General features: G+C 39.8%; 1 protein-coding gene across 1 annotated transcript in view; it reads right to left on the bottom strand.

Moving 5' to 3' along the window:
- The window catches only part of LOC112239043 (collagen alpha-1(XIX) chain), a gene marked incomplete at its 3' end in the record, with an annotated part of 235,180 nt that overhangs the window by 195,924 nt on the left and 13,745 nt on the right, over positions 1-25,511 (bottom strand). Inside the window, 5 exon segments of the mRNA XM_042317802.1 lie at positions 1,921-1,983; positions 4,020-4,187; positions 7,061-7,141; positions 10,651-10,926; positions 11,336-11,459. Of these exon segments, the coding sequence (XP_042173736.1) occupies positions 1,921-1,983; positions 4,020-4,187; positions 7,061-7,141; positions 10,651-10,926; positions 11,336-11,459 (712 nt within the window).

Genomic DNA, 25,511 nt, shown 5'->3' with positions numbered 1-25,511 from the left:
TGGCTCTTCTCTCTCTCTTTCTGTCAAACACACTGGCTCTTCTCTCTCTTTTCTGTCAAACACACTGGCTCTTCTCTCTCTTCTGTCAAACACACTGGCTCTTCTCTCTCTTCTGTCTCTCTTTCTGTCAAACACACTGGCTCTTCTCTCTCAAACACACTGGCTCTTCTGTCAAACACACTGGCTCTTCTCTCTCTCTTCTCTCTTCTGTCAAACACACTGGCTCTTCTCTCTCTTCTGTCAAACACACTGGCTCTTCTCTCTCTTCCTGTCAAACACACTGGCTCTTCTCTCTCTTTCTGTCAAACACACTGGCTCTTCTTCTCTCTTTCTGTCAAACACACTGGCTCTTCTTCTCTCTTTCTGTCAAACACACTGACTCTTCTTCTCTCTTTCTGTCAAACACACTGACTCTTCTTCTCTCTTTCTGTCAAACACACTGACTCTTCTTCTCTCTTTCTGTCAAACACACTGACTCTTCTCTCTCTCTCTTTTCTGTCAAACACACTGGCTCTTCTCTCTCTCTTTCTGTCAGTCCCTTTGGCCCTCAGCCCTCCATTTGTGCATTCACACGCTCATCTGCCATATACACAAGTGGCCCTATGCTGAGGGAGTGAAAAGGATGTATTAGACCCTCCGATAGCCACTTCAAAGGCTTCAGAGCGATGTGGAATCCCATAACGCACCACATTATTTTTGAGTTCGCACAATTTCACAAAAAAACAATGGAGAGGCGTAATGGAGAGCCACCTGTACTTGTTTGTGTCTGATTTCAAGGCTTGAAACACATAGCAAATGAAATGTTGAACTGATACTGACGGTTATATATTGTAAAAGGACTGAATTTCATGCTTGTTCTATTACTTTAGTTGATTCAGTCTGGGACTTATTTCCATTGTTAAATCATGGAGGATAACACACAATACAGTCTGGGACTTATTTCCATTGTTAAATCATGGAGGATAACACACAATACAGTCTGGGACTTATTTCCATTGTTAAATCATGGAGGATAACACACAATACAGTCTGGGACTTATTTCCATTGTTAAATCATGGAGGATAACACACAATACAGTCTGGGACTTATTTCCATTGTTAAATCATGGAGGATAACACACAATCCAGGACATATTTCCTTATTTCTGTCTCTGTCTGTCTGTGTCTGTCTTTTCTCTGTCTGTCTTTTCTATGTCTGTCTTTTCTCTGTCTCTGTTTCTGTCTGCCTCTGTCTCTGTCTGCCTCCGTCTGTCTGTCTCCGTCTCTGTCTGTCTCCGTCTCTGTCTCTGTCTGTCTTTTCTCTGTCTGTCTTTTCTCTGTCTGTCTTTTCTCTGTCTCCATCTCTGTCTGCCTCCGTCTCTGTCTGCCTCCGTCTCTGTCTGCCTCCGTCTCTGTCTGTCTCCGTCTCTGTCTGTCTCCGTCTCTGTCTGTCTTTCTCTGTCTGTCTCTGTCTGTCTCCGTCTCTGTCTGTCTTTTCTCTCTCTGTCTTTTCTCCGTCTCTGTCTGTCTTTCTCCGTCTCTGTCTGTCTTTTCTCCGTCTGTCTGTCTTTTCTCTCTCTGTCTGTCTTTTCTCCGTCTCTGTCTGTCTTTTCTCTGTCTGTCTTTTCTCTGTCTCTGTCTGTCTTTTCTCCGTCTCTGTCTGTCTTTTCTCCGTCTCTGTCTGTCTTTTCTCCGTCTCTGTCTGTCTTTTCTCCGTCTCTGTCTGTCTTTTCTCCGTCTCTGTCTGTCTTTTCTCCGTCTCTGTCTGTCTTTTCTCCGTCTCCGTCTTTGTCTCTCTCCCTGAAATATGTGACTAAGGAAGCACAACAGCTTTATCTCTGTTAGAATTGTAACTGAATTCTACAGGTACAATACCTGTGTACACTTGCACAGTCATGATGGTATTTATTGAGCCAGATAGATATTCAACATCTCCTTTACCTTGTCTCCTTGATCGCCTTTCTGTCCTGGAAGTCCTGCCAAGCCTGGTAGACCTTGATCACCCTACAAAGAACAAGAACATTTAATTGATGTAATTTACCTGAACTAGCTTGCTAATGACTGTCCGTCCACACATGAAAAACTCCCCAAAGACATGAGAAATTCCCCAAGGTACCCTGCTTTCAGAACACTTCCATGGACATTAGTGGAACCACCTCTGGAGATGGCGGCCATGCCTCAAACAAAGCAACTACATATTTGTGCCAAATTACAGCTAATAAGCTTTTATTTCCTGCCTTTGGTTGGCATCCAAGAAAACCCATTGGCATAAATGTGCTTTAATTTGGTATTTATTTTCTTTTTTAATACGTTTGGTGTCAGCAGTGGGATATCTGAATGCATGGTTCCATTAGAACAGAACACTCCAACCCATTAGGATTATATTTGCTGTTTGGACAGATTGTTGCTGAGGATTGCTCAACTCCGATCTCCTATATCGAGGTTGAGTTGAGTATTCATAAGTGGTCGCACGATTTGCTAGCAACAACATTGAGTTGCCACCAGTCGATACTTGAAGTTCTGAAAACGCTTACCTGTACCTATTTTTGTCCCGTACAACAAGAAGTCCTTCCGAAGGGTGCTGAAATTAATACTTTTACTAAAAATGTTTATCGAATACAACAACTTTTTCCTAGTTTGTGTTGCTCAACTCAGCACGAATGGACTTTACAAAGATTGTCTCAGCCTTCAGTATTTATGCTGCAGTAGTTAATGTGTCGGGGGCCTAGGGTTAGTTTGTTATATCTGGAGTACCTCTCCTGTCCTATTCGGTGTCCTGTGTGAATCTAAGTGTACGTTCTCTAATTCTCTCTTTCTCTTTCTTCTCTCTCTCTCTCTCTCTCTCTCGGAGGACCTGAGCCCTAGGACCATGCCCCAGGACTACCTGACATGATGACTCCTTGCTGTCCCCAGTCCACCTGGCCGTGCTGCTGCTCCAGTTTTAACTGTTCTGCCTTATTATTATTCGACCATGCTGGTCATTTATGAACATTTGAACATCTTGGCCATGTTCTGTTATAATCTCCACCCGGCACAGCCAGAAGAGGACTGGCCACCCCACATATGCTCTCTCTAATTCTCTCTTTCTTTCTCTCTCTCGGAGGACCTGAGCCCTAGGACCATGCCCCAGGACTACCTGACATGATGACTCCTTGCTGTCCCCAGTCCACCTGACCGTGCTGCTGCTCCAGTTTCAACTGTTCTGCCTTATTATTATTATACGACCATGCTGGTCATTTATGAACATTTGAACATCTTGGCCATGTTCTGTTATAATCTCCACCCGGCACAGCCAGAAGAGGACTGGCCACCCCACATAGCCTGGTTCCTCTCTAGGTTTCTTCCTAGGTTTTGGCCTTTCTAGGGAGTTTTTCCTAGCCACCTTGCTTCTACACCTGCATTGCTTGCTGTTTGGGGTTTTAGGCTGGGTTTCTGTACAGCACTTTGAGATATCAGCTGATGTACGAAGGGCTATATAAATAAATTTGATTTGATTTGATTTGATTTGATTTACAAAGTACGTCAAGGCCGCTACATCTTCCGTCGAGCAACACAAATTAGTAAAAAGTCGGGGTGGCATTCAATAAAAGTTTTTATTGAAAGTGTGAAGGACAGTACAGGACAAACTGGACAGTACAGGACAGTACAGGACAAACATAGGTACAGGTACGTTTTCAGATTAACATTTTTTTTACAAGCATCGACTGATGTTGACTCAATGTTGTTGCTAGCAAACCGCGTGACCAGTTATCAATACTCAACTCCGCCTCGATATAAGAGAACGGATATAAGAGAACGGATATAAGAGAACGGATATAAGAGAACAGATATAAGAGAACAGAGAATTAAATAGAAAACCAAGATGGCTGCCTTTATCAACACATTCTAGAGTTAATTAGGTTTATACCATAGATCACTCTAGTGATATGTATGGTTACGTCCCTAATGGCACCCTATTCCCTATTGGCCTTGTCAAAAGTAGTGCACAAAACAGAGAATAGAGTGCTGTTTGGGACGCAGGATATTTCTATGGACTGTACCTTCTCTGCTGAACATTGACATCTGTCACTGCTGGTATGCTGGACCCGCTGGACCCGAGCTGGCTGGACGGGCTGGGAGAGCATCTGGGGGAGCTGGCCTGCTCCATCTGTATCCAAGGGATTGGGAGTCACCCCTCCAGCACCAGGGCCCTCCCTGCTAGGCTCACACTGTAGGATCAATACAAAGATTTACAGTTGGGATTTTTACTATTTTGTTGCCTTACAACCTGGAATTAAAATAGATTTTTGGGGGGTTTGTATCATTTGATTCACACGACATGCCTACCACTTTGAAGATGCAAAATATAAATTTATTGTGAAACAAACACGAAATAAGACAATAAAACAGAAAACTTGAGCATGCATAACTATTCACCCCCCCCCACCCCACCCCCCCCCCAAAGTCAATACTTTGTAGAGCCACCTTTTGCAGCAATTACAGCTGCAAGTCTCTTGGGGTATGTCTCTATCTAGCCACTGAGATTTTTGCCTATTCTTTAAGGCAAAACTGCTTCAGTTCCTTCAAGTTGCATGGGTTCCGCTGGTGTACAAAGTCATACCACAGATTCTCAATTGGATTGAGGTCTGGGCTTTGACAAGGCCATTCCAAGACATGTAAATGTTTCCCCTTAAATCACTCAAGTGTTGCTTTAGCAGTATGCTTAAGGTCATTGTCCTGCTGGATGGTGAACCTCCGTACCAGTCTCAAATCTCTGGAAGACTGAAACAGGTTTCCCTAAAAAATGTCCCTGTATTTAGCACCATCCATCATTCCTTCATATCTGACCAGTTTCCCAGGTCCTGCCGATGAAAACATCCCCACAGCATGATGCTGCCACCACCATGCTTTAACTGTAGAGATGGTATTCTTGGGGTGATGAGAGGTGTTGGGTTTGTACCAGACATAGTGTTTTCCTTGATGGCCAAAAAGCTCAATTTTAGTCTTGTCTGACCAGAGTACCTTCTTCCATATGTTTGGGGAGTCTCCCACGTGCCTTTTGGCGAACACCAAACGTGCTTCCTTATTTTCTTTAAGCAATGTCTTTTTTCTGGCCACTCTTCCGTAAAGCCCAGCTCTGTGGAATGTATGGCTTAAAGTGGTCCTAAGGACAGATACTCCAATCTCCGTTGTGGAGCTTTGCAGCTCCTTCAAGGTTATCTTTGGTGTCTTCGTTGCATCTCTGATTAATGCCCTCCTTGCCTGGTCTGTGAGTTTTGGTGGGCGGCCCTCTCTTGACAGGTTTGTTGTAGTGCCATATTCTTTCAATTTTTTAATAATGGATTTTTATAACCGAACCCTGATCTGTACTTCTCCACTCCCTGACCTGTTTGGAGTTCCTTGGTCTTCATGGTGCCGCTTGCTTGGTGGTGCCTCTTGCTTAGTCATGTTGCAGACTCTGGGGCCTTTCAGAACAGGTGTACATATACTGAGATCATGTGACAGATCATGTGGCACTTGCACACAGGTGGACTTAATTTAATTTGTTAATTAGTTCTGAAGGTAACTGGTTGCACCAGATCTTATTTAGGGGCTGAATACATATACACGCACCACTTCACCAATTTGGACTATTTTATATATGTCAACTGCATACAAACTGTTTAGACACATTACTCTGCTATTTAAGGGCCAGTTTCCTGGAACCACCTTAAGCCTAATCATTTCATGATGTTATTCAATTATGTTTTCTAGTTCACTTGAACTTGAGTCCAGGGCTAGACAGAATTTTGGTCTAGAAAGCAATGTAAAATCTCCATTGAAAGTGCTATTTAGTTTAGGAGTAGGCTTAATTTGGGTATAGGAAACCAGACAATTATAATACAACACATGTTGAAATGTAGTTCTCCAATAGTCTGAAATGTAATAACAGTCCAGTACCACTACCGTATTTATAATCAGTTCATGTCCAATGATTCATTGACCCAGTGAGATACCTTAATTACTGTGGAACTAGATGACTGTCCCAGGGGAATGAGGAAAGGACAATCCTTAAGGTTTTGAATGCCAATACATTATTTCCTACATATTGACTGAGCCCCAGTACTGAAACTCAATGCACACTGAGATAACATCCTGGTTATGGATATATATTATAACTGTCAGAAGCCAAAGGTGAGAGGTCACTGAAACACACTATTTCCAACCATATAGACCACATGTGACCTAGCACATTGAATCAACATAACCCAACACTCACTGAGATGACAACATGGTTATGAATACATGTAGGCCTAACTGTCAAAATGTCAAAGGTCACTTCTCCTTTTAAACACAGTTAGCAGTCCAAATTGCACGCTTTTTCCTATGGGCTCTGGTCAAACGTAGTGCACTATACTGGGAATAGGGTGCTATTTGGGATTCATCCACAGTCTGTAAGGTCACTCTCCATTGACCTGGTCTGCAATATGATCTAACAGAAGAATATCTATCTATCAATCTATCAATCAAATGTATTGATAAATCCCATTTTACATCAGCAGCTGTCACAAAGATATTGCACAGTAACCTGGATAAGATGTCCCCTATGGAAGAAACATCATTCAGTTGGGTAGTTTTCAAGAAGGACAAACACAACTCAACCAGATTATGTTACATATTGCCCTTAAATTTAAATATCGACCAAGAAGCCAGTTCCACTGCTTTAAAAAGAGATATTCCCCTCTTACAATTGGCTCATTCATCCCCCTCCTCTCCCCTCACTCATTCATCCCCCTCCTCTCCCCTCACTCATTCATCCCCCTAACTATTCCCCAGGTTGTTGCTGTAAATGAGAACGTGTTCTCAGTCAACGTACCTGGTAAAATAACGGATAAATATATATATTTTTTAAAATAAAAAAACAATAATCAGGGACTGATTTAGATCTGGGAAAGCAGGTGGGTGCAATTAATTATCAGGTAGAACAGAAAACTAGAAGTACTCCGGAATTCATAGGGTAGGAATTTAATAACCCTGCTCTACTGTATATCAAGCCACGTCGAAGGTCTCATGTATGTCCTAAAATGTGCACTGTACATAAAAGGAGTGTAAAAGATCTTACCGTAGAGCCTGCCTGCTCACAGCAGTTCTCCATCTCAGCCAGGTATGGGTCACAGTAGATCAGGATTTGTTGCAGTTCGATCTGGAGAGAAAGACATCTGTTAGGGACATTATGATGATTCAGATATAGAGAAAAACTAACTTTTTAAAATGCTAACAATGTATATTTTGAAATATGAAACATATTTCTTTGACCGAAACTAAGCAACCCCAGCACACCAAAATTGGTTCTGTGAAAGTTCCCAGAACATTTGTTTGTTCGCGGCAAATGTTATTTTAGAATGCTTGTATAAAACATTTGCCTGATGCTTCAAGAACATTCAAGAACTGTTCTTTAACAGGTTCCCAGAATGTTTCATTAGGTTGTGGGAACAGTCTGGTGAGAACTTTTGGGGACATCACAAAAGATATGTTCCCCAAACACAAAAGCTGTCCAGTTGGGCCTCCGCTTCTAGAATGGTTCTTTAAGGGTGCAAAAAACATGAGATATTACAAGTACGTTCCCAGAACACATTTCCTCTGTTCTTTAAAGGTTCCAAGAGTATTTCATTAGGTTGTGGTAACACTGACTGGTCAAGAGATATGTTCCCAAAACACAAAAACTGTCCAGTTATGCAAACATTCAGTTATCAAATAAAATGTTATTTGTCACATGCACCGAATACAACAGGCCCGTCAGGAAGTCCAGGATCCAGTTGCAGAGGGAGTTGTTAGTCCCAGGGTCCTTAGCTTAGTGATGAGCTTTGGGGGCACTATGGTGTTGAAAGCTGAGCTGTAGTCAATGAACAGCATTCTCACATAGGTGTTCCTTTTCTCCAGGTGGGAAAGAGCAGTGAGGAGTGCGATTGAGATTGCGTCATCTGTGGATCTGTTGGGGCTGTACGCGAATTGGAATGTGTCTAGGGTTTCTGGGATGATGGTGTTGATGTGAGCCATGACCAGCCTTTCTAAGCACTTCATGGCTATCGACGTGAGTGCAACAGTTCGGTAGTCATTTAAGCAGGTTACCTTCACCTTCTTGGACACAGGGACTATGGTGGTCTGCTTCAAACATGTAGGTATTACAGACTTGGTCAGGGAGAGGTTGAAAATGTCAGTGAAGACACTTGTCAGGTGGTCCGTGCATACTCTGAGTACACGTCATGGTAATCCGGCCTTTCCGATGTGAGCAACATCTGTTTAAGGGTCTTGCTCACATCAGCTATGGACAACGTGATCACACAGCTGTCCAGTTTCCCTTTGTAGTTCGTAATAGTTTATAAGCCCTGCCACATCCAACGAGCGTCAGAGCAGGTGTAGTAGGATTCAATCTTAGTTCTGTATTCACGCTTTGCCTGTTTGATGGTTCGTCTGAGGGCAAAGTGGGATTTCTCATAAGCGTCTGGATTAGTGTCCAGCTCCTTGAAAGCAGCCGCTCTAGCCTTTAGCTCATGAGGATGTTGCCTGTAATCCATGACTTCTGGTTGGGAAATGTACGCTGTGGGTACGACGTCGTCGATGCACTTATTGATGAATCCGGTGACTGAGGTGGTATTCTCCTTAATGCCATTGGATGAATCCCGGAAAATATTCCAGTCTGTGCTAGCAAAACAGTCCTGTAGCGTAGCATCCGTGTCATCTGACCACTTCCGTATTGAGCGACTCACTGGTACTTCCTGCTTTAGTTTTTGCTTGTAAGCAGTCAGATTTTCCAAATGGAGGGTGAGGCAGAGCTTTGAATGCAACTCTGTGTGTGGAGCAAAGGTGGTCTAGAGTTTTTTTTCCTCTGGTTGCACATGTAACATAATGGTAGAAATGAGGTAAAAAGGATTGCCTGCATTAAAGTACTACACATTATAGTTTTCAGATTCACATGGAATTGTTGTGCAATTCAAATGTTTAAATATAAAATTATTTGTGAAAAGAACAAATGTAATTTTAGCTTCCAAATGAGAGATTTGGGTTTTCATAAGGTTAGAGCTCTGCTCAATCAGTGGCCCGTCCCTGTGAAGAGACATGGGTTGTAAAACTATGAAACACACCCTTCTCTCCCTCCACGATATAAACGAAAATGTAACCTCCTGTTCCGAGGACGATAGGACGACGGTCCATACGTTGAAAAGGACTAACATGTCAACTACAGAACTAAGCCAACCTCAGCGTGAGCTTTGGTTGTGAATGGTATAAACTTTGAACTGTAAACGTGGGCTAGGAAAGGACGGACAGAGTATCCCATCTACCACACTATGACGACACTACAACGTATCCGTTTCACCACCAGGGACACTCTTCAAAGGACAAAGGACTCTGTTGGGCAACACGGCCTTCCATCTACCACCAACCTATTGAAGTGCAGCTCAGAGTAAATATTTATTGCATTTTCCTTTTCCAAATGGGTGGTAATTTAGAATGCATAAGATTCTGTATTTACGATAGAGTAGCTGCTTACGGCCCGATAGAGACATCACTTCTCCCTTTGTTCCTCAAGTCTTCCCGCTCATTCACTTAAACCCAACCCCGTTTCTTTGTGTAACCAGCTGTCATATCTGTTCCGTCCGCTAGGGACGTTTTCCTTTATGACATCATTTGTAATCAATGGATGATTCATTCTGTGTATATGTAATTCTGTGTGATTAGTTAGGTATTTAGTAAATAAATAATTAAACCCAATGTTGTATTGCTGATTGAACTTGTTAGCCAGGGTTCGTGAAGATAACCAGGAATTTACAACTTTCAGATGAGACTGAATTAGGGTGAGGATTAATATTGACTGCTATTTATGTAAAATATTACTAGGTCTTTAAGAGTTTATTCGGAAGATAACAGCTCTATAAATATTATTTTGTGGTGCCCCGACATTCTAGTTAATTACATTTACATGATTAGCTCAATCAGGTGATATTAATTACAGAGAAAGGATTTTATAGAACAGCATGTCATATCACTTAATCCGGCATAGCCAAAGACACGACAACCCTCAATGATCCCACCAGACTGTTCCCACAACCTAATGAAACATTCTGGGAACCTTTAACGAACAGATTAAATGTGTTGTAGGAATGCTCTCGCAACATCAGGCAAATGTTAAACATTCATCACCATGAATGGACCGTTTTTGTGTAACGAGAACATTTGTGACAACCTAACGAATGTTCTGGGAACTTTCACAGAGCCAATTTTGGTTTGCTGGGAAAACATTACTGGTACACTGTGTTATTTCATTACCTGGAAGCCTAATGAGAACTATTGGGGAATATTCTGTGATGATTGTTACAGGTGTTGTGCACAACATTTTACTGAATGTTAGGAGAATAATCCAACAATATTTCATTTAAAATATTTTTTGAAAAATTAAATATTTTATCAAAAGGGATGTTTATCATCCAGGTGTTAGATAAAACCCTAACTAGAACTTAATGGGAATCTTAGCTAATGTTCTGGGAATGTTCCCGGTTTGCTGGGACCCTTCTAGACATTGCCCTTGAAGGCAACCATATATAGTTACTGTATGTTTAAAAGTATAATGTCGATCTCATGGACTGTCAGTCATGCTCCGTCTATGAATTTCAGAACGGTTATATTTCCAGATTGTGGCTTTAGGCCTAAACGTACATCTACAGGCCGTCCATCCTCCACCCGGGTTGTAATCAGCGTATATCCGCTGGGGTCGATTTCATCCTTCTCGTCTGTCAGCCTCCTCTCTATTAGTTTACAGTCCATGTAAACGGAGACGATGCTGCTCTGGACCGCCACACCCAGCTTGTGCCATTGGCGGTCAAACAGGGTGTGCAGGTCTCGGCTCTTAAAGGTGTAGTGGAGGCTGTTCTTCAGAAGGCCCCGGGCTGAGAACTCCACTGCTCGTTTAGCACCGTCCAACACTACAGACACCTGAAGATAGAGCCGGAGGAGATTGTAAGACATTATATTGTCTCATAACAAGTTATAAAGCTTTATACCTGCCGGTAAAGTGTTGTCTTCCATTCATTACCATCAGGGTCATGGTAGATACAAGCATCAGTCATGGCATGAAAACGTTGATCAATTAACCAATGGTTAACCAACCGACAGACCGACCTACTGACCACACGGCCAACCGACTTGACTGACCTACCAGCCAACGGACCTACCAGCCAACCAGCCGATGGACCGACTGACCTGCTGGGCGAACTGGCAGAGTGAGTGAGCGATCGACGGATCAGTCAATCAACCAACCAATAAATCAATATAGATCCAAACCCAATTCAATGCTATACATCCAGACATCATGAATATCCTTATAGTGGACACTCAGACCTACCTGGGTACCTCCCGTCTGGTCGAATATCTGCCACAGATACCAGCGGTCTTTCTTCGTGGTTTTCCTCAGCCGGAAGGTGGTAACTAGAGAATATTCACTGGACAGACCATTGGGGAACACCAATCTGAAAGAAAAAATGTACATTGTTCGAGCTGCATATTGTGAAATTGAATCACAAAAATATATTAAACTTAACAATGGGCCTAACAGTGAAAATATTGTTTTGGAACTTTCAGTCTTGGTTGGAAGAGCATTAATAGCCAACGTAGAAGATTTTACCCATTAAATTTGCTAAATGGACTGTCAAAAATAAACATTCAGAATGAATATGAATAATCATGCTGGATGTCTCATTGGTTTTCTTACTACACAGTCATAGAAAGCTATCAACTGGAATCACTTGACAACGTTCTTCTATAGCCCCCTAGCGCAAAATGGCCGCTTACATATAAAGCTAGAATTTTATGCCAAACATGATTCATCCAGCCAGATTAAATTCATTTCAGCATCCCTGTCATTCCAAATCGAATAATCATTTATTCAAACTTCAATTAAATTCCTCTTACTTCACATACAGGTCTAGACTAGAAAACACAAGACCATGGCTAACTACAGTATATAGCTTAGAAAGAAAACATTGTTATGAAGAGAAAAATGCAAAAAGGTAACAAAGAAGACAAGGCGATAGGTTTGTTAACCCAGACGTTTCAGTTCAACACTGCTGCCAGAACATCTCTAGCACATTGTGAACACTGAATGTAATGGGGATGGTACCACCAACATACAGTGGGGAGAACAAGTATTTGATACACTGCCGATTTTGCAGGTTTTCCTACTTACAAAGCATGTCGAGGTCTGTAATTTTTATCATAGGTACACTTCAACTGTGAGAGACGGAATGTAAAACAAAAATCCAGAAAATCACAATGTATGATTTTTAAGTAATTCATTTGCATTTTATTGCATGACATAAGTATTTGATACATCAGAAAAGCAGAACTTAATATTTGGTACAGAAACCTGTGTTTGCAATTACAGATATCATACGTTTCCTGTAGTTCTTGACCAGGTTTGCACACACTGCAGCAGGAATTTTGGCCCACTCCTTCATACAGACCTTCTCCAGATCCTTCAGGTTTCGGGGCTGTCGCTGGGCAATATTGACTTTCAGCTCCCTCCAAAGACTTTCTTCAGGTTCAGGTCTGGAGACTGGCTAGGCCACTCAGGGACCTTGAGATGCTTCTTACGGAGCCACTCCTTATTTGCCCTGGCTGTGTGTTTTGGGTCGTTGTCATGCTGGAAGACCCAGCCACCACCCATCTTCAATGCTCTTACTGAGGGAAGGAGGTTGTTGGCCAAGATCTCACGATACATGGCCCCATCCATCCTCCCCTCAATACAGTGCAGTCGTCCTGTCCCCTTTGCAGAAAAGCATCCCCAAAGAATGATGTTTCCACCTCCATGCTTCACGGTTGGGATGGTGTTCTTGGGGTTGTACTCATCCTTCTTCTTCCTCCAAACACGGCAATTGGAGTTTAGACCAAAAAGCTCTATTTTTGTCTCATCAGACCACATGACATTCTCCCATTCCTCCTCTGGATCATCCAGATGGTCATTGGCAACCTGCAGACAGGCCTGGACATGCGCTGGCTTGAGCAGGGGACCTTGCGTGCGCTGCAGGATTTTAATCCATGAAGGCGTAGTGTGTTACTAATGGTTTTCTTTGAGGCTGTGGTCCCAGCTCTCTTCAGGTCATTGACCAGGTCCTGCCGTGTAGTCCTGGGCTGATCCCTCACCTTCCTCATGATCATTGATGAGGCTTGCATGGAGCCCCAGACCGAGGGTGATTGCCCGTCATCTTGAACTTCTTCCATTTTCTAATAATTGCGCCAACAGTTGTTGCCTTCTCACCAAGCTGCTTGCCTATTGTCTTGTAGCCCATCCCAGCCTTGTGCAGGTCTACAATTTTATCCCTGATGTCCTTACACAGCTCTCTGGTCTTGGCCATTGTGGAGAGGTTGGAGTCTGTTTGATTGAGTGTGTGGACAGGTGTCTTTTATACAGGTAACGAGTTCAAACAGGTGCAGTTAATACAGGTAATGAGTGGAGAACAGGAGGGCTTCTTAAAGAAAAACTAACAGGTCTGTGATAGCCGGAATTCTTACTGGTTGGTAGGTGATCAAATACTTATGTCATGCAATAAAATGCTAATTAATTACTTAAAAATCATACAATGTGATTTTTTGGATTTTTGTTTTACATTCCGTCTCTCACAGTTGAAGTGTACCTATGATAAAAATTACAGACCTCTACATGCTTTGTAAGTAGGAAAACCTGCAAAATCGGCAGTGTATCAAATACTTGTTCTCCCCACTGTAGATGGAACCTCATTCATTACAGAAACACTAACACTATTCCTCTTCCATTTCTTCACTGATACTTCTCTCCTCCTATTTCCTATTTCCATCCTGTTGAATCAACACTTTAACCCCTCAAACTGAACCTGGGACTCAGATTAGACTATAGTAATGCATTAACAGCTAAAAGTGAAGCACCAGAAACACAATCTTTCAAGTATAGCAGAAATCGCAATGATGCAATGACAAGGCCATTCGAAGACATGGGGAGAGAAAGAGAGAGAGAAGGAGAGGGCAACAGAGAGAGTGGAATGGAGATGGAGAGAGAGATCAAGGAAGGAAGGGAGAGATAGACAGAGAGAGAGAGAGAGAGAGAGAGAGGTGGGGGAGATGGAGAGAGACATTCAGCAAGCGACACAGAGAAAGGGGGAGAGAGAGAGAGAGAGAGGTAACTAAAGAGTAAGCGAGAGACTAAGCTCACTTCAGATAGGCCGGAAATGAGTTCTCCTCTTCATAGCTCATGACCTATTCTCTCAGAGACATACCCCTCCTGCCTTGTGTGTCCCTTGAATTCTCACAGAACGTTGACACAGCATATGATTAAAATATATATGCAGCGAGGTTAAAGCCACAGAAAGATCAAATGCTTTCTGAGGGTAGGCGAGAGAAAGAGAGAGACTGGGAAGGTGAATCGTCGCCTTGGGGCAAAAAGAGAACATTTATATTGCAATTCAACGGAGAGAGATGAGCAGGACTATTCATAAAACTAGACGTTTTCTGAGATTCCACCTAAAAGAATGATTTGGAATTCCTGCATAAAACAGCAGAGATCCCATCTGGGCACAGACGGCAATTCCACATCTATTCCACGTTGGTGAAAACAATACTGATTCAACCAATGTGTTCCCAGTGGGATAGTTATGTGTACGGAATAAGGAGAGAGATACATTGAAGGAATTAGACTAATTGAACCCAGAGAGGGGACTAAAACATGTACTTTTAATTTCCATCGAACCTTTAATATCACAGGTCTCACTGAGCTGCAATCTGTTCTCCAGGGGAGAGCTGTTCTTCACGGTGCAGGGCCTTGCAAAAGTATTCACCCCTCTTGGCATTTTTCCTATTTTGTTTCCTTACAACCTGAAATTTAAGTAGATTTTTTATCTGAATGTCATTGTAATGGACATACACAAAATAGTCCAAATGGGGGAAGTGAAATGAAAAAAAGAACTTGTTTAAAAAAAAACTGAAAAGTGGTGCGTGCATACGTATGTATTCACCCCCTTTGCTATGAAACCCTTTTGCATCTTCAAAGTGGTAGGCATGTTGTGTAAAACAAATGATACAACCCCCCCCCACAAATATATTTTAATTCCAGGGTGTAAGGCAACAAAATAGGAAAAATGCCAAGGGGGGTAAATACATTCACATGCCACTGTATTTCTATCTAATGTTAGTATGTGTAAATGAGCCTGTTGAGGTCATTTACACACATTATCTACACTGGAACACTTGAACCCTAAGGGTTAGAGGTCAAGGGTTATACGTTACTGACACCTCCTCCCACCCTCTACCCCCCCCTGTTTTTGAACAGCGTTTGCTTTCCCCCCCAAACACATTTAAAGTCCTCTCCTTTCTGAATGCCTGTCTAGTGGTGCCTGTCTAGTGGTGCCTGTCTAGTGGTGCCTGTCTAGTGGTGCCTGTCCAGTGGTGCCTGTCCAGTGGTGCCTGCCCAGTGGTGCCTGTCCAGTGGTGCCTGTCTAGTGGTGCCTGTCCAGTGGTGCCTGTCTAGTGGTGCCTGTCTAGTGGTGCCTGTCTAGTGGTGCCTGTCCAGTGGTGCCTGTCTAGTGGTGCCTGTCTAGTGGTGCCTGTCCAGTGGTGCCTGTCTAGTGGTGCCTGTCCAGTGGTGCCTGTCCAGTGGTGCCTGTCCAGTGGTGCCTGTCCAGTGGTACCTGTCTAGTGGTGCCTGTTTAGTGGTGCCTGTCCAGTGGTGCCTGTCTAGTGGTGCCTGTTCAGTGGTGCCTGTCCAGTGGTACCTGTCTATGAATCCTTTAGTTCAAAACTAGGACCCTTTGTTTTAGCCTCCGGTCTAGAAGTGCTTCATTTGATGAATATTTCTCATTCACCTACAAAAACAAAAAGATTGACCGTCAAAATATTGATTTAAAAATGTTTCCCTCTTACTGCTGGGGGGTTGTGGGTAGAAACAAGGTACCACTTTAGTGACAAAACTTTCTGAAAACAATTTTATTTGTCGTCTTCTTTCACTCTTTGACAAAGTGAGTCTGACAGAAATCTAATCATGGATTCCAAAATGACTTGCATCGTCAGCTCGTGTTCAAGAAACCAACAAGAAGCACAACCAGATCAAGCTCGGAACGAATATGTTACCTCGTTGATGCATAGACTATGAATATGTTACCTCGTTGATGCATAGACTATGAATATGTTACCTCGTTGATGCATAGACTATGAATATGCAAACAATCAAAGAAAGTGTGAACGCAAGCACTTTCTTTCAAACGCAAAAGTGTGTGTGTGGGTGGAATAGAGAGAGAGAACAACGAATAGGAAGAGAGAATAGAGAGAGAACAAAGAATAGGAAGAGAGAATAGAGAGAGAACAAAGAATAGGAAGAGAGAATAGAGAGAGAGAACAAAGAATAGAAAGAGAGAATAGAGAGAGAGAACAAAGAATAGAAAGAGAGAATAGAGAGAGAGAACAAAGAATAGAAAGAGAGAATAGAGAGAGAACAACGAATAGGAAGAGAGAATAGAGAGAGAGAACAATGAATAGGAAGAGAGAATAGAGAGAGAGAACAAAGAATAGAAAGAGAGAATAGAGAGAGAACAAAGAATAGAAAGAGAGAATAGAGAGAGAAACAAAATAGAATAGAGAAGAGAGAATAGAGAGAGAGAGAAACAAAGAATAGAAAGAGAGAATAGAGAGAGAACAAAGAATAGAAAGAGAGAATAGAGAGAGAGAACAAAGAATAGAAAGAGAGAATAGAGAGAGAACAAAGAATAGAAAGACAAAGAATAGAAAGAAGAATAGAGAGAGAGAACAACGAATAGGAAGAGAGAATAGAGAGAGAGAACAAAGAATAGAAAGAGAGAATAGAGAGAGAGAACAACGAATAGGAAGAGAGAATAGAGAGAGAGAACAAAGAATAGAAAGAGAGAATAGAGAGAGAGAACAACGAATAGAAAGAGAGAATAGAGAGAGAACAACGAATAGAAAGAGAGAATAGAGAGAGAGAACAACGAATAGAAAGAGAGAATAGAGAGAGAACAACGAATAGAAAGAGAGAATAGAGAGAGAACAACGAATAGGAAGAGAGAATAGAGAGAGAACAAAGAATAGAAAGAGAGAATAGAGAGAGAGAGAACAAAGAATAGAAAGAGAGAATAGAGAGAGAACAACGAATAGGAAGAGAGAATAGAGAGAGAACAAAGAATAGGAAGAGAGAATAGAGAGAGAACAAAGAATAGGAAGAGAGAATAGAGAGAGAGAACAAAGAATAGGAAGAGAGAATAGAGAGAGAGAACAAAGAATAGAAAGAGAGAATAGAGAGAGAGAACAAAGAATAGAAAGAGAGAATAGAGAGAGAGAACAAAGAATAGAAAGAGAGAATAGAGAGAGAGAACAACGAATAGAAAGAGAGAATAGAGAGAGAACAACGAATAGAAAGAGAGAATAGAGAGAGAACAAAGAATAGGAAGAGAGAAGAGAGAGAGAGAGAACAACGAATAGAAAGAGAGAATAGAGAGAGAACAACGAATAGAAAGAGAGAATAGAGAGAGAGAACAACGAATAGAAAGAGAGAATAGAGAGAGAACAACGAATAGAAAGAGAGAATAGAGAGAGAACAAAGAATAGGAAGAGAGAAGAGAGAGAGAGAGAACAACGAATAGAAAGAGAGAATAGAGAGAGAGAACAACAAAGAATAGAAAGAGAGAATAGAGAGAGAGAACAAAGAATAGAAAGAGAGAATAGAGAGAGAGAATAGAAAGAGAGAATAGAGAGAGAGAACAAAGAATAGAAAGAGAGAATAGAGAGAGAGAACAAAGAATAGAAAGAGAGAATAGAGAGAGAGAACAAAGAATAGAAAGAGAGAATAGAGAGAGAGAACAAAGAATAGAAAGAGAGAATAGAGAGAGAGAACAAAGAATAGAAAGAGAGAATAGAAAGAGAGAGAACAAAGAATAGAAAGAGAGAATAGAGAGAAGAACAAAGAATAGAAAGAGAGAATAGAGAGAGAGAACAAAGAATAGAAAGAGAGAATAGAGAGAGAAACAACGAATAGAAAGAGAGAATAGAGAGAGAGAAAGAATAGAATAGAAAGAGAGAATAGAGAGAGAGAACAAAGAATAGAAAGAGAGAATAGAGAGAGAGAAACAAAGAATAGAAAGAGAGAATAGAGAGAGAACAAAGAATAGAAAGAGAGAATAGAGAGAGAGAAAATAGAAAGAGAGAATAGAGAGAGAAACAAAGAATAGAAAGAGAGAATAGAGAGAGAGAACAAAGAATAGAAAGAGAGAATAGAGAGAGAGAACAAAGAATAGAGAGAGAGAACAACGAATAGAAAGAGAGAATAGAGAGAGAGAACAACGAATAGAAAGAGAGAATAGAGAGAGAGAACAACGAATAGAAAGAGAGAATAGAGAGAGAACAAAGAATAGGAAGAGAGAAGAGAGAGAGAACAACGAATAGGAAGAGAGAATAGAGAGAGAACAAAGAATAGAAAGAGAGAATAGAGAGAGAGAGAACAAAGAATAGAAAGAGAGAATAGAGAGAGAACAAAGAATAGAAAGAGAGAATAGAGAGAGAGAACAACGAATAGAAAGAGAGAATAGAGAGAGAACAACGAATAGAAAGAGAGAATAGAGAGAGAACAAAGAATAGGAAGAGAGAAGAGAGAGAGAGAGAACAACGAATAGAAAGAGAGAATAGAGAGAGAGAACAACGAATAGAAAGAGAGAATAGAGAGAGAGAACAACGAATAGAAAGAGAGAATAGAGAGAGAGAACAAAGAATAGAAAGAGAGAATAGAGAGAGAGAACAACGAATAGAAAGAGAGAATAGAGAGAGAGAACAACGAATAGAAAGAGAGAATAGAGAGAGAGAGAACAAAGAATAGAAAGAGAGAATAGAGAGAGAGAACAACGAATAGAAATAGAGAATAGAGAGAGAGAACAAAGAATAGAAAGAGAGAATAGAGAGAGAGAAACAATAGAATAGAAAGAGAGAATAGAATAGAGAGAGAGAACAAAGAATAGAGAACAATAGAGAGAGAGAACAATGAATAGAAAGAGAGAATAGAGAGAGAGAACAAAGAATAGAAAGAGAGAATAGAGAGAGAACAACGAATAGAAAGAGAGAATAGAGAGAGAGAACAACGAATAGAAAGAGAGAATAGAGAGAGAGAACAACGAATAGAAAGAGAGAATAGAGAGAGAGAACAAAGAATAGAAAGAGAGAATAGAGAGAGAGAACAACGAATAGAAAGAGAGAATAGAGAGAGAGAACAAAGAATAGAAAGAGAGAATAGAGAGAGAGAGAACAACGAATAGAAAGAGAGAATAGAGAGAGAGAACAACGAATAGAAAGAGAGAATAGAGAGAGAACAAAGAATAGGAAGAGAGAGAGAGAGAGAGAACAACGAATAGAAAGAGAGAATAGAGAGAGAACAATGAATAGAAAGAGAGAATAGAGAGAGAGAACAACGAATAGAAAGAGAGAATAGAGAGAGAGAACAAAGAATAGAAAGAGAGAATAGAGAGAGAGAACAACGAATAGAAAGAGAGAATAGAGAGAGAGAACAACGAATAGAAAGAGAGAATAGAGAGAGAACAACAATAGAAAGAGAGAATAGAGAGAGAAAGAGAGAATAGAGAGAGAACAAAACGAATAGAAAGAGAGAATAGAGAGAGAGAACAAAAATAGAAAGAGAGAATAGAGAGAGAGAACAAAGAATAGAAAGAGAGAATAGAGAGAGAGAACAAAGAATAGAAAGAGAGAATAGAGAGAGAGAACAATGAATAGAAAGAGAGAATAGAGAGAGAGAACAAAGAATAGAAAGAGAGAATAGAGAGAGAAACAACGAATAGAAAGAGAGAATAGAGAGAGAGAACAAAGAATAGAAAGAGAGAATAGAGAGAGAGAACAAAGAATAGAGAAGAGAGAATAGAAGAGAGAAGAACGAATAGAAAGAGAGAATAGAGAGAGAGAACAACGAATAGAAAGAGAGAATAGAGAGAGAACAACGAATAGAAAGAGAGAATAGAGAGAGAACAACGAATAGGAAGAGAGAATAGAGAGAGAACAAAGAATAGGAAGAGAGAATAGAGAGAGAACAAAGAATAGGAAGAGAGAATAGAGAGAGAGAACAAAGAATAGGAAGAGAGAATAGAGAGAGAGAACAAAGAATAGAAAGAGAGAATAGAGAGAGAGAACAAAGAATAGAAAGAGAGAATAGAGAGAGAGAACAACGAATAGAAAGAGAGAATAGAGAGAGAACAACGAATAGAAAGAGAGAATAGAGAGAGAACAAAGAATAGAAAGAGAGAATAGAGAGAGAGAACAACGAATAGAAAGAGAGAATAGAGAGAGAGAACAACGAATAGAAAGAGAGAATAGAGAGAGAGAACAACGAATAGAAAGAGAGAATAGAGAGAGAGAACAAAGAATAGAAAGAGAGAATAGAGAGAGAGAACAACGAATAGAAAGAGAGAATAGAGAGAGAGAACAATGAATAGAATAGAAGAGAGAGAACAAAGAATAGAAAGAGAGAATAGAGAGAGAAACAATAGAGAGAGAGAGAACAACGAATAGAAAGAGAGAATAGAGAGAGAGAACAAAGAATAGAAAGAGAGAATAGAGAGAGAAGAAGAATAAAATAGAAAGAGAGAATAGAGAGAGAGAAAGAATAGAAAGAGAGAATAGAGAGAGAGAAAGAGAGAATAGAGAGAGAAACAAAGAATAGAAAGAGAGAATAGAGAGAGAGAACAAAGAATAGAAAGAGAGAATAGAGAGAGAGAACAAAGAATAGAAAGAGAGAATAGAGAGAGAGAACAAAGAATAGAAAGAGAGAATAGAGAGAGAGAACAAAGAATAGAAAGAGAGAATAGAGAGAGAGAACAAAGAATAGAAAGAGAGAATAGAGAGAGAACAAAGAATAGAAAGAGAGAATAGAGAGAGAGAACAACGAATAGAAAGAGAGAATAGAGAGAGAACAACAAAGAACAAAAGAAGAATAGAGAAGAGAGAATAGAAAGAGAGAATAGAGAGAGAAACAAAATAGAAAGAGAGAATAGAGAGAGAGAACAACGAATAGAAAGAGAGAATAGAGAGAGAGAACAAAGAATAGAAAGAGAGAATAGAGAGAGAGAACAACGAATAGAAAGAGAGAATAGAGAGAGAGAACAAAGAATAGAAAGAGAGAATAGAGAGAGAGAACAACGAATAGAAAGAGAGAATAGAGAGAGAGAACAAAGAATAGAAAGAGAGAATAGAGAGAGAGAACAACGAATAGAAAGAGAGAATAGAAGAGAGAACGAATAGAAAGAGAGAATAGAGAGAGAGAACAACGAATAGAAAGAGAGAATAGAGAGAGAGAACAACGAATAGAAAGAGAGAATAGAGAGAGAGAACAACGAATAGAAAGAGAGAATAGAGAGAGAGAACAACGAATAGAAAGAGAGAATAGAGAGAGAGAACAATGAATAGAAAGAGAGAATAGAGAGAGAGAACAAAGAATAGAAAGAGAGAATAGAGAGAGAGAACAACGAATAGAAAGAGAGAATAGAGAGAGAACAAAGAATAGAAAGAGAGAAGAGAGAGAGAACAAAGAATAGAAAGAGAGAATAGAGAGAGAAAGAGAGAATAGAGAGAGAACAAAGAGAAAGAGAGAATAGAGAGAGAACAAAGAATAGAAAGAGAGAATAGAGAGAGAGAACAACGAATAGAAAGAGAGAATAGAGAGAGAGAACAAATAGAATAGAAAGAGAGAATAGAGAGAGAGAACAACGAATAGAAAGAGAGAATAGAGAGAGAGAACAACGAATAGAAAGAGAGAATAGAGAGAGAGAACAACGAATAGAAAGAGAGAATAGAGAGAGAAAAGAATAGAAAGAGAGAATAGAGAGAGAGAACAACGAATAGAAAGAGAGAATAGAGAGAGAGAACAATGAATAGAAAGAGAGAATAGAGAGAGAACAACGAATAGAAAGAGAGAATAGAAGAAACAATGAATAGAAGAGAATAGAGAGAGAGAACAACGAATAGAAAGAGAGAATAGAGAGAGAGAACAATGAATAGAAAGAGAGAATAGAGAGAGAGAACAACGAATAGAAAGAGAGAATAGAGAGAGAGAACAATGAATAGAAAGAGAGAATAGAGAGAGAGAACAACGAATAGAAAGAGAGAATAGAGAGAGAGAACAATGAATAGAAAGAGAGAATAGAGAGAGAGAACAACGAATAGAAAGAGAGAATAGAGAGAGAGAACAATGAATAGAATAGAAAGAGAGAATAGAAAGAGAGAGAGAGAGAACAATGAATAGAAAGAGAGAATAGAGAGAGAAATAGAAAGAGAGAATAGAGAGAGAGAACAACGAATAGAAAGAGAGAATAGAGAGAGAGAACAATGAATAGAAAGAGAGAATAGAGAGAGAAACAATGAATAGGAAGAGAGAATAGAGAGAGAGAACAAAAACAACGAATAGAAAGAAGAATAGAGAGAGAGAACAACGAATAGAAAGAGAGAATAGAGAGAGAGAACAACAAAGAGAATAGAAAGAGAGAATAGAGAGAGAGAACAACGAATAGAAAGAGAGAATAGAGAGAGAGAACAACGAATAGAAAGAGAGAATAGAGAGAGAGAACAACGAATAGAAAGAGAGAATAGAGAGAGAGAACAAAGAATAGAAAGAGAGAATAGAGAGAGAGAACAACGAATAGAAAGAGAGAATAGAGAGAGAGAACAATGAATAGAAAGAGAGAATAGAGAGAGAGAACAACGAATAGAAAGAGAGAGAGAGAACAACGAATAGAGAGAGAGAGAGAAAAGAATAGAAAGAGAGAATAGAGAGAGAGAACGAATAGAAAGAGAGAATAGAGAGAACAAACAATGAATAGAAAGAGAGAATAGAGAGAGAGAACAACGAAAGAGAGAATAGATAGAATAGAGAGAAGAAGAGAACAACGAATAGAAAGAGAGAATAGAAGAGAGAACAACGAATAGAAAGAGAGAATAGAGAGAGAGAAACAAAGAATAGAAAGAGAGAATAGAGAGAGAGAACAACGAATAGAAAGAGAGAATAGAGAGAGAACAACAATAGAAAGAGAGAATAGAGAGAGAACAAAGAATAGGAAGAGAGAAGAGAGAGAGAGAACAACGAATAGAAAGAGAGAATAGAGAGAGAGAACAACGAATAGAAAGAGAGAATAGAGAGAGAGAACAATGAATAGAAAGAGAGAATAGAGAGAGAGAACAACGAATAGAAAGAGAGAATAGAGAGAGAGAACAACGAATAGAAAGAGAGAATAGAGAGAGAGAACAACGAATAGAAAGAGAGAATAGAGAGAGAGAGAACAACGAATAGAAAGAGAGAATAGAGAGAGAGAACAACGAATAGAAAGAGAGAATAGAGAGAGAGAACAACGAATAGAAAGAGAGAAGAGAGAGAACAAAGAATAGGAAGAGAGAATAGAGAGAGAGAACAACGAATAGAAAGAGAGAAGAGAGAGAACAATGAATAGAAAGAGAAAGAGAGAAGAACAGAATAGAAAGAGAGAACAAAGAATAGAAAGAGAGAATAGAGAGAGAGAACAACGAATAGAAAGAGAGAATAGAGAGAGAGAACAAAGAATAGAAAGAGAGAATAGAGAGAGAAACAATGAATAGAAAGAGAGAATAGAGAGAGAGAACAACGAATAGAAAGAGAGAATAGAGAGAGAGAACAAAAGAATAGAAAGAGAAAGAGAGAGAATAGAGAGAGAGAACAAAGAATAGAAAGAGAGAATAGAGAGAGAGAACAACGAATAGAAAGAGAGAATAGAGAGAGAGAACAACGAATAGAAAGAGAGAATAGAGAGAGAGAACAACGAATAGAAAGAGAGAATAGAGAGAGAGAACAACGAATAGAAAGAGAGAATAGAGAGAGAACAATGAATAGAAGAGAATAGAGAGAGAGAATAGAAAGAGAGAGAGAGAGAGAACAACGAATAGAAAGAGAGAATAGAGAGAGAGAACAACGAATAGAAAGAATAGAAAGAGAATAGAAGAGAGAGAGAGAGAACAACGAATAGAAAGAGAGAATAGAGAGAGAGAACAACGAATAGAAAGAGAGAATAGAGAGAGAGAACAACGAATAGAAAGAGAGAATAGAGAGAGAGAACAAAGAATAGAAAGAGAGAATAGAGAGAGAGAACAACGAATAGAAAGAGAGAATAGAGAGAGAGAACAAAGAATAGAAAGAGAGAATAGAGAGAGAGAACAAAGAATAGAAAGAGAGAATAGAGAGAGAGAACAACGAATAGAAAGAGAGAATAGAGAGAGAGAACAACGAATAGAAAGAGAGAATAGAGAGAGAGAACAAAGAATAGAAAGAGAGAATAGAGAGAGAGAACAACGAATAGAAAGAGAGAAGAGAGAGAACAAAGAATAGAAAGAGAGAATAGAGAGAGAGAACAACGAATAGAAAGAGAGAAGAGAGAGAACAAAGAATAGGAAGAGAGAATAGAGAGAGAGAACAACGAATAGAAAGAGAGAATAGAGAGAGAGAACAACGAATAGAAAGAGAGAATAGAGAGAGAGAACAACGAATAGAAAGAGAGAATAGAGAGAGAACAAAGAATAGAAGAGAGAATAGAGAGAAAGAATAGAAAGAGAGAATAGAGAGAGAACAAAGAATAGAAAGAGAGAATAGAGAGAGAGAACAAACAATAGAAAGAATAGAGAATAGAGAAGAGAACAACGAATAGAAAGAGAGAATAGAGAGAGAGAACAATAGAATAGAAAGAGAGAATAGAGAGAGAGAACAAAGAATAGAAAGAGAGAATAGAGAGAGAGAACAAAGAATAGAAAGAGAGAATAGAGAGAGAGAACAAAGAATAGAAAGAGAGAATAGAGAGAGAGAACAAAGAATAGAAAGAGAGAATAGAGAGAGAGAACAAAGAATAGAAAGAGAGAATAGAGAGAGAGAACAAAGAATAGAAAGAGAGAATAGAGAGAAACAACGAATAGAAAGAGAGAATAGAGAGAGAACAAAGAATAGAAGAGAGAATAGAGAGAGAGAACAAAGAATAGAAAGAGAGAATAGAGAGAGAGAACAAAGAATAGAAAGAGAGAATAGAGAGAGAGAACAAAGAATAGAAAGAGAGAATAGAGAGAGAGAACAACGAATAGAATAGAGAGAGAGAGAGAACAAAGAATAGAAGAGAGAATAGAGAGAGAGAAACAAAGAATAGAAAGAGAGAATAGAGAGAGAGAACAAAGAATAGAAAGAGAGAATAGAGAGAGAGAACAAAGAATAGAAAGAGAGAATAGAGAGAGAGAACAAAGAATAGAAAGAGAGAATAGAGAGAGAGAGAAGAACAAAGAATAGAAAGAGAGAATAGAGAGAGAATAGAGAAGAACAAAGAATAGAAAGAGAGAATAGAGAGAGAGAACAACGAATAGAAAGAGAGAATAGAGAGAGAGAACAAAGAATAGAAAGAGAGAATAGAGAGAGAGAACAAAGAATAGAAAGAGAGAAATAGAGAGAGAGAACAAAGAATAGAAAGAGAGAATAGAGAGAGAACAACAAAGAATAGAAA

Source organism: Oncorhynchus tshawytscha, unplaced genomic scaffold (genome assembly GCF_018296145.1).
Source record: "Oncorhynchus tshawytscha isolate Ot180627B unplaced genomic scaffold, Otsh_v2.0 Un_scaffold_3672_pilon_pilon, whole genome shotgun sequence".
Taxonomy (NCBI): Eukaryota; Metazoa; Chordata; class Actinopteri; order Salmoniformes; family Salmonidae; genus Oncorhynchus; species Oncorhynchus tshawytscha.
This window is presented reverse-complemented; position numbering and strand designations above follow the sequence as displayed.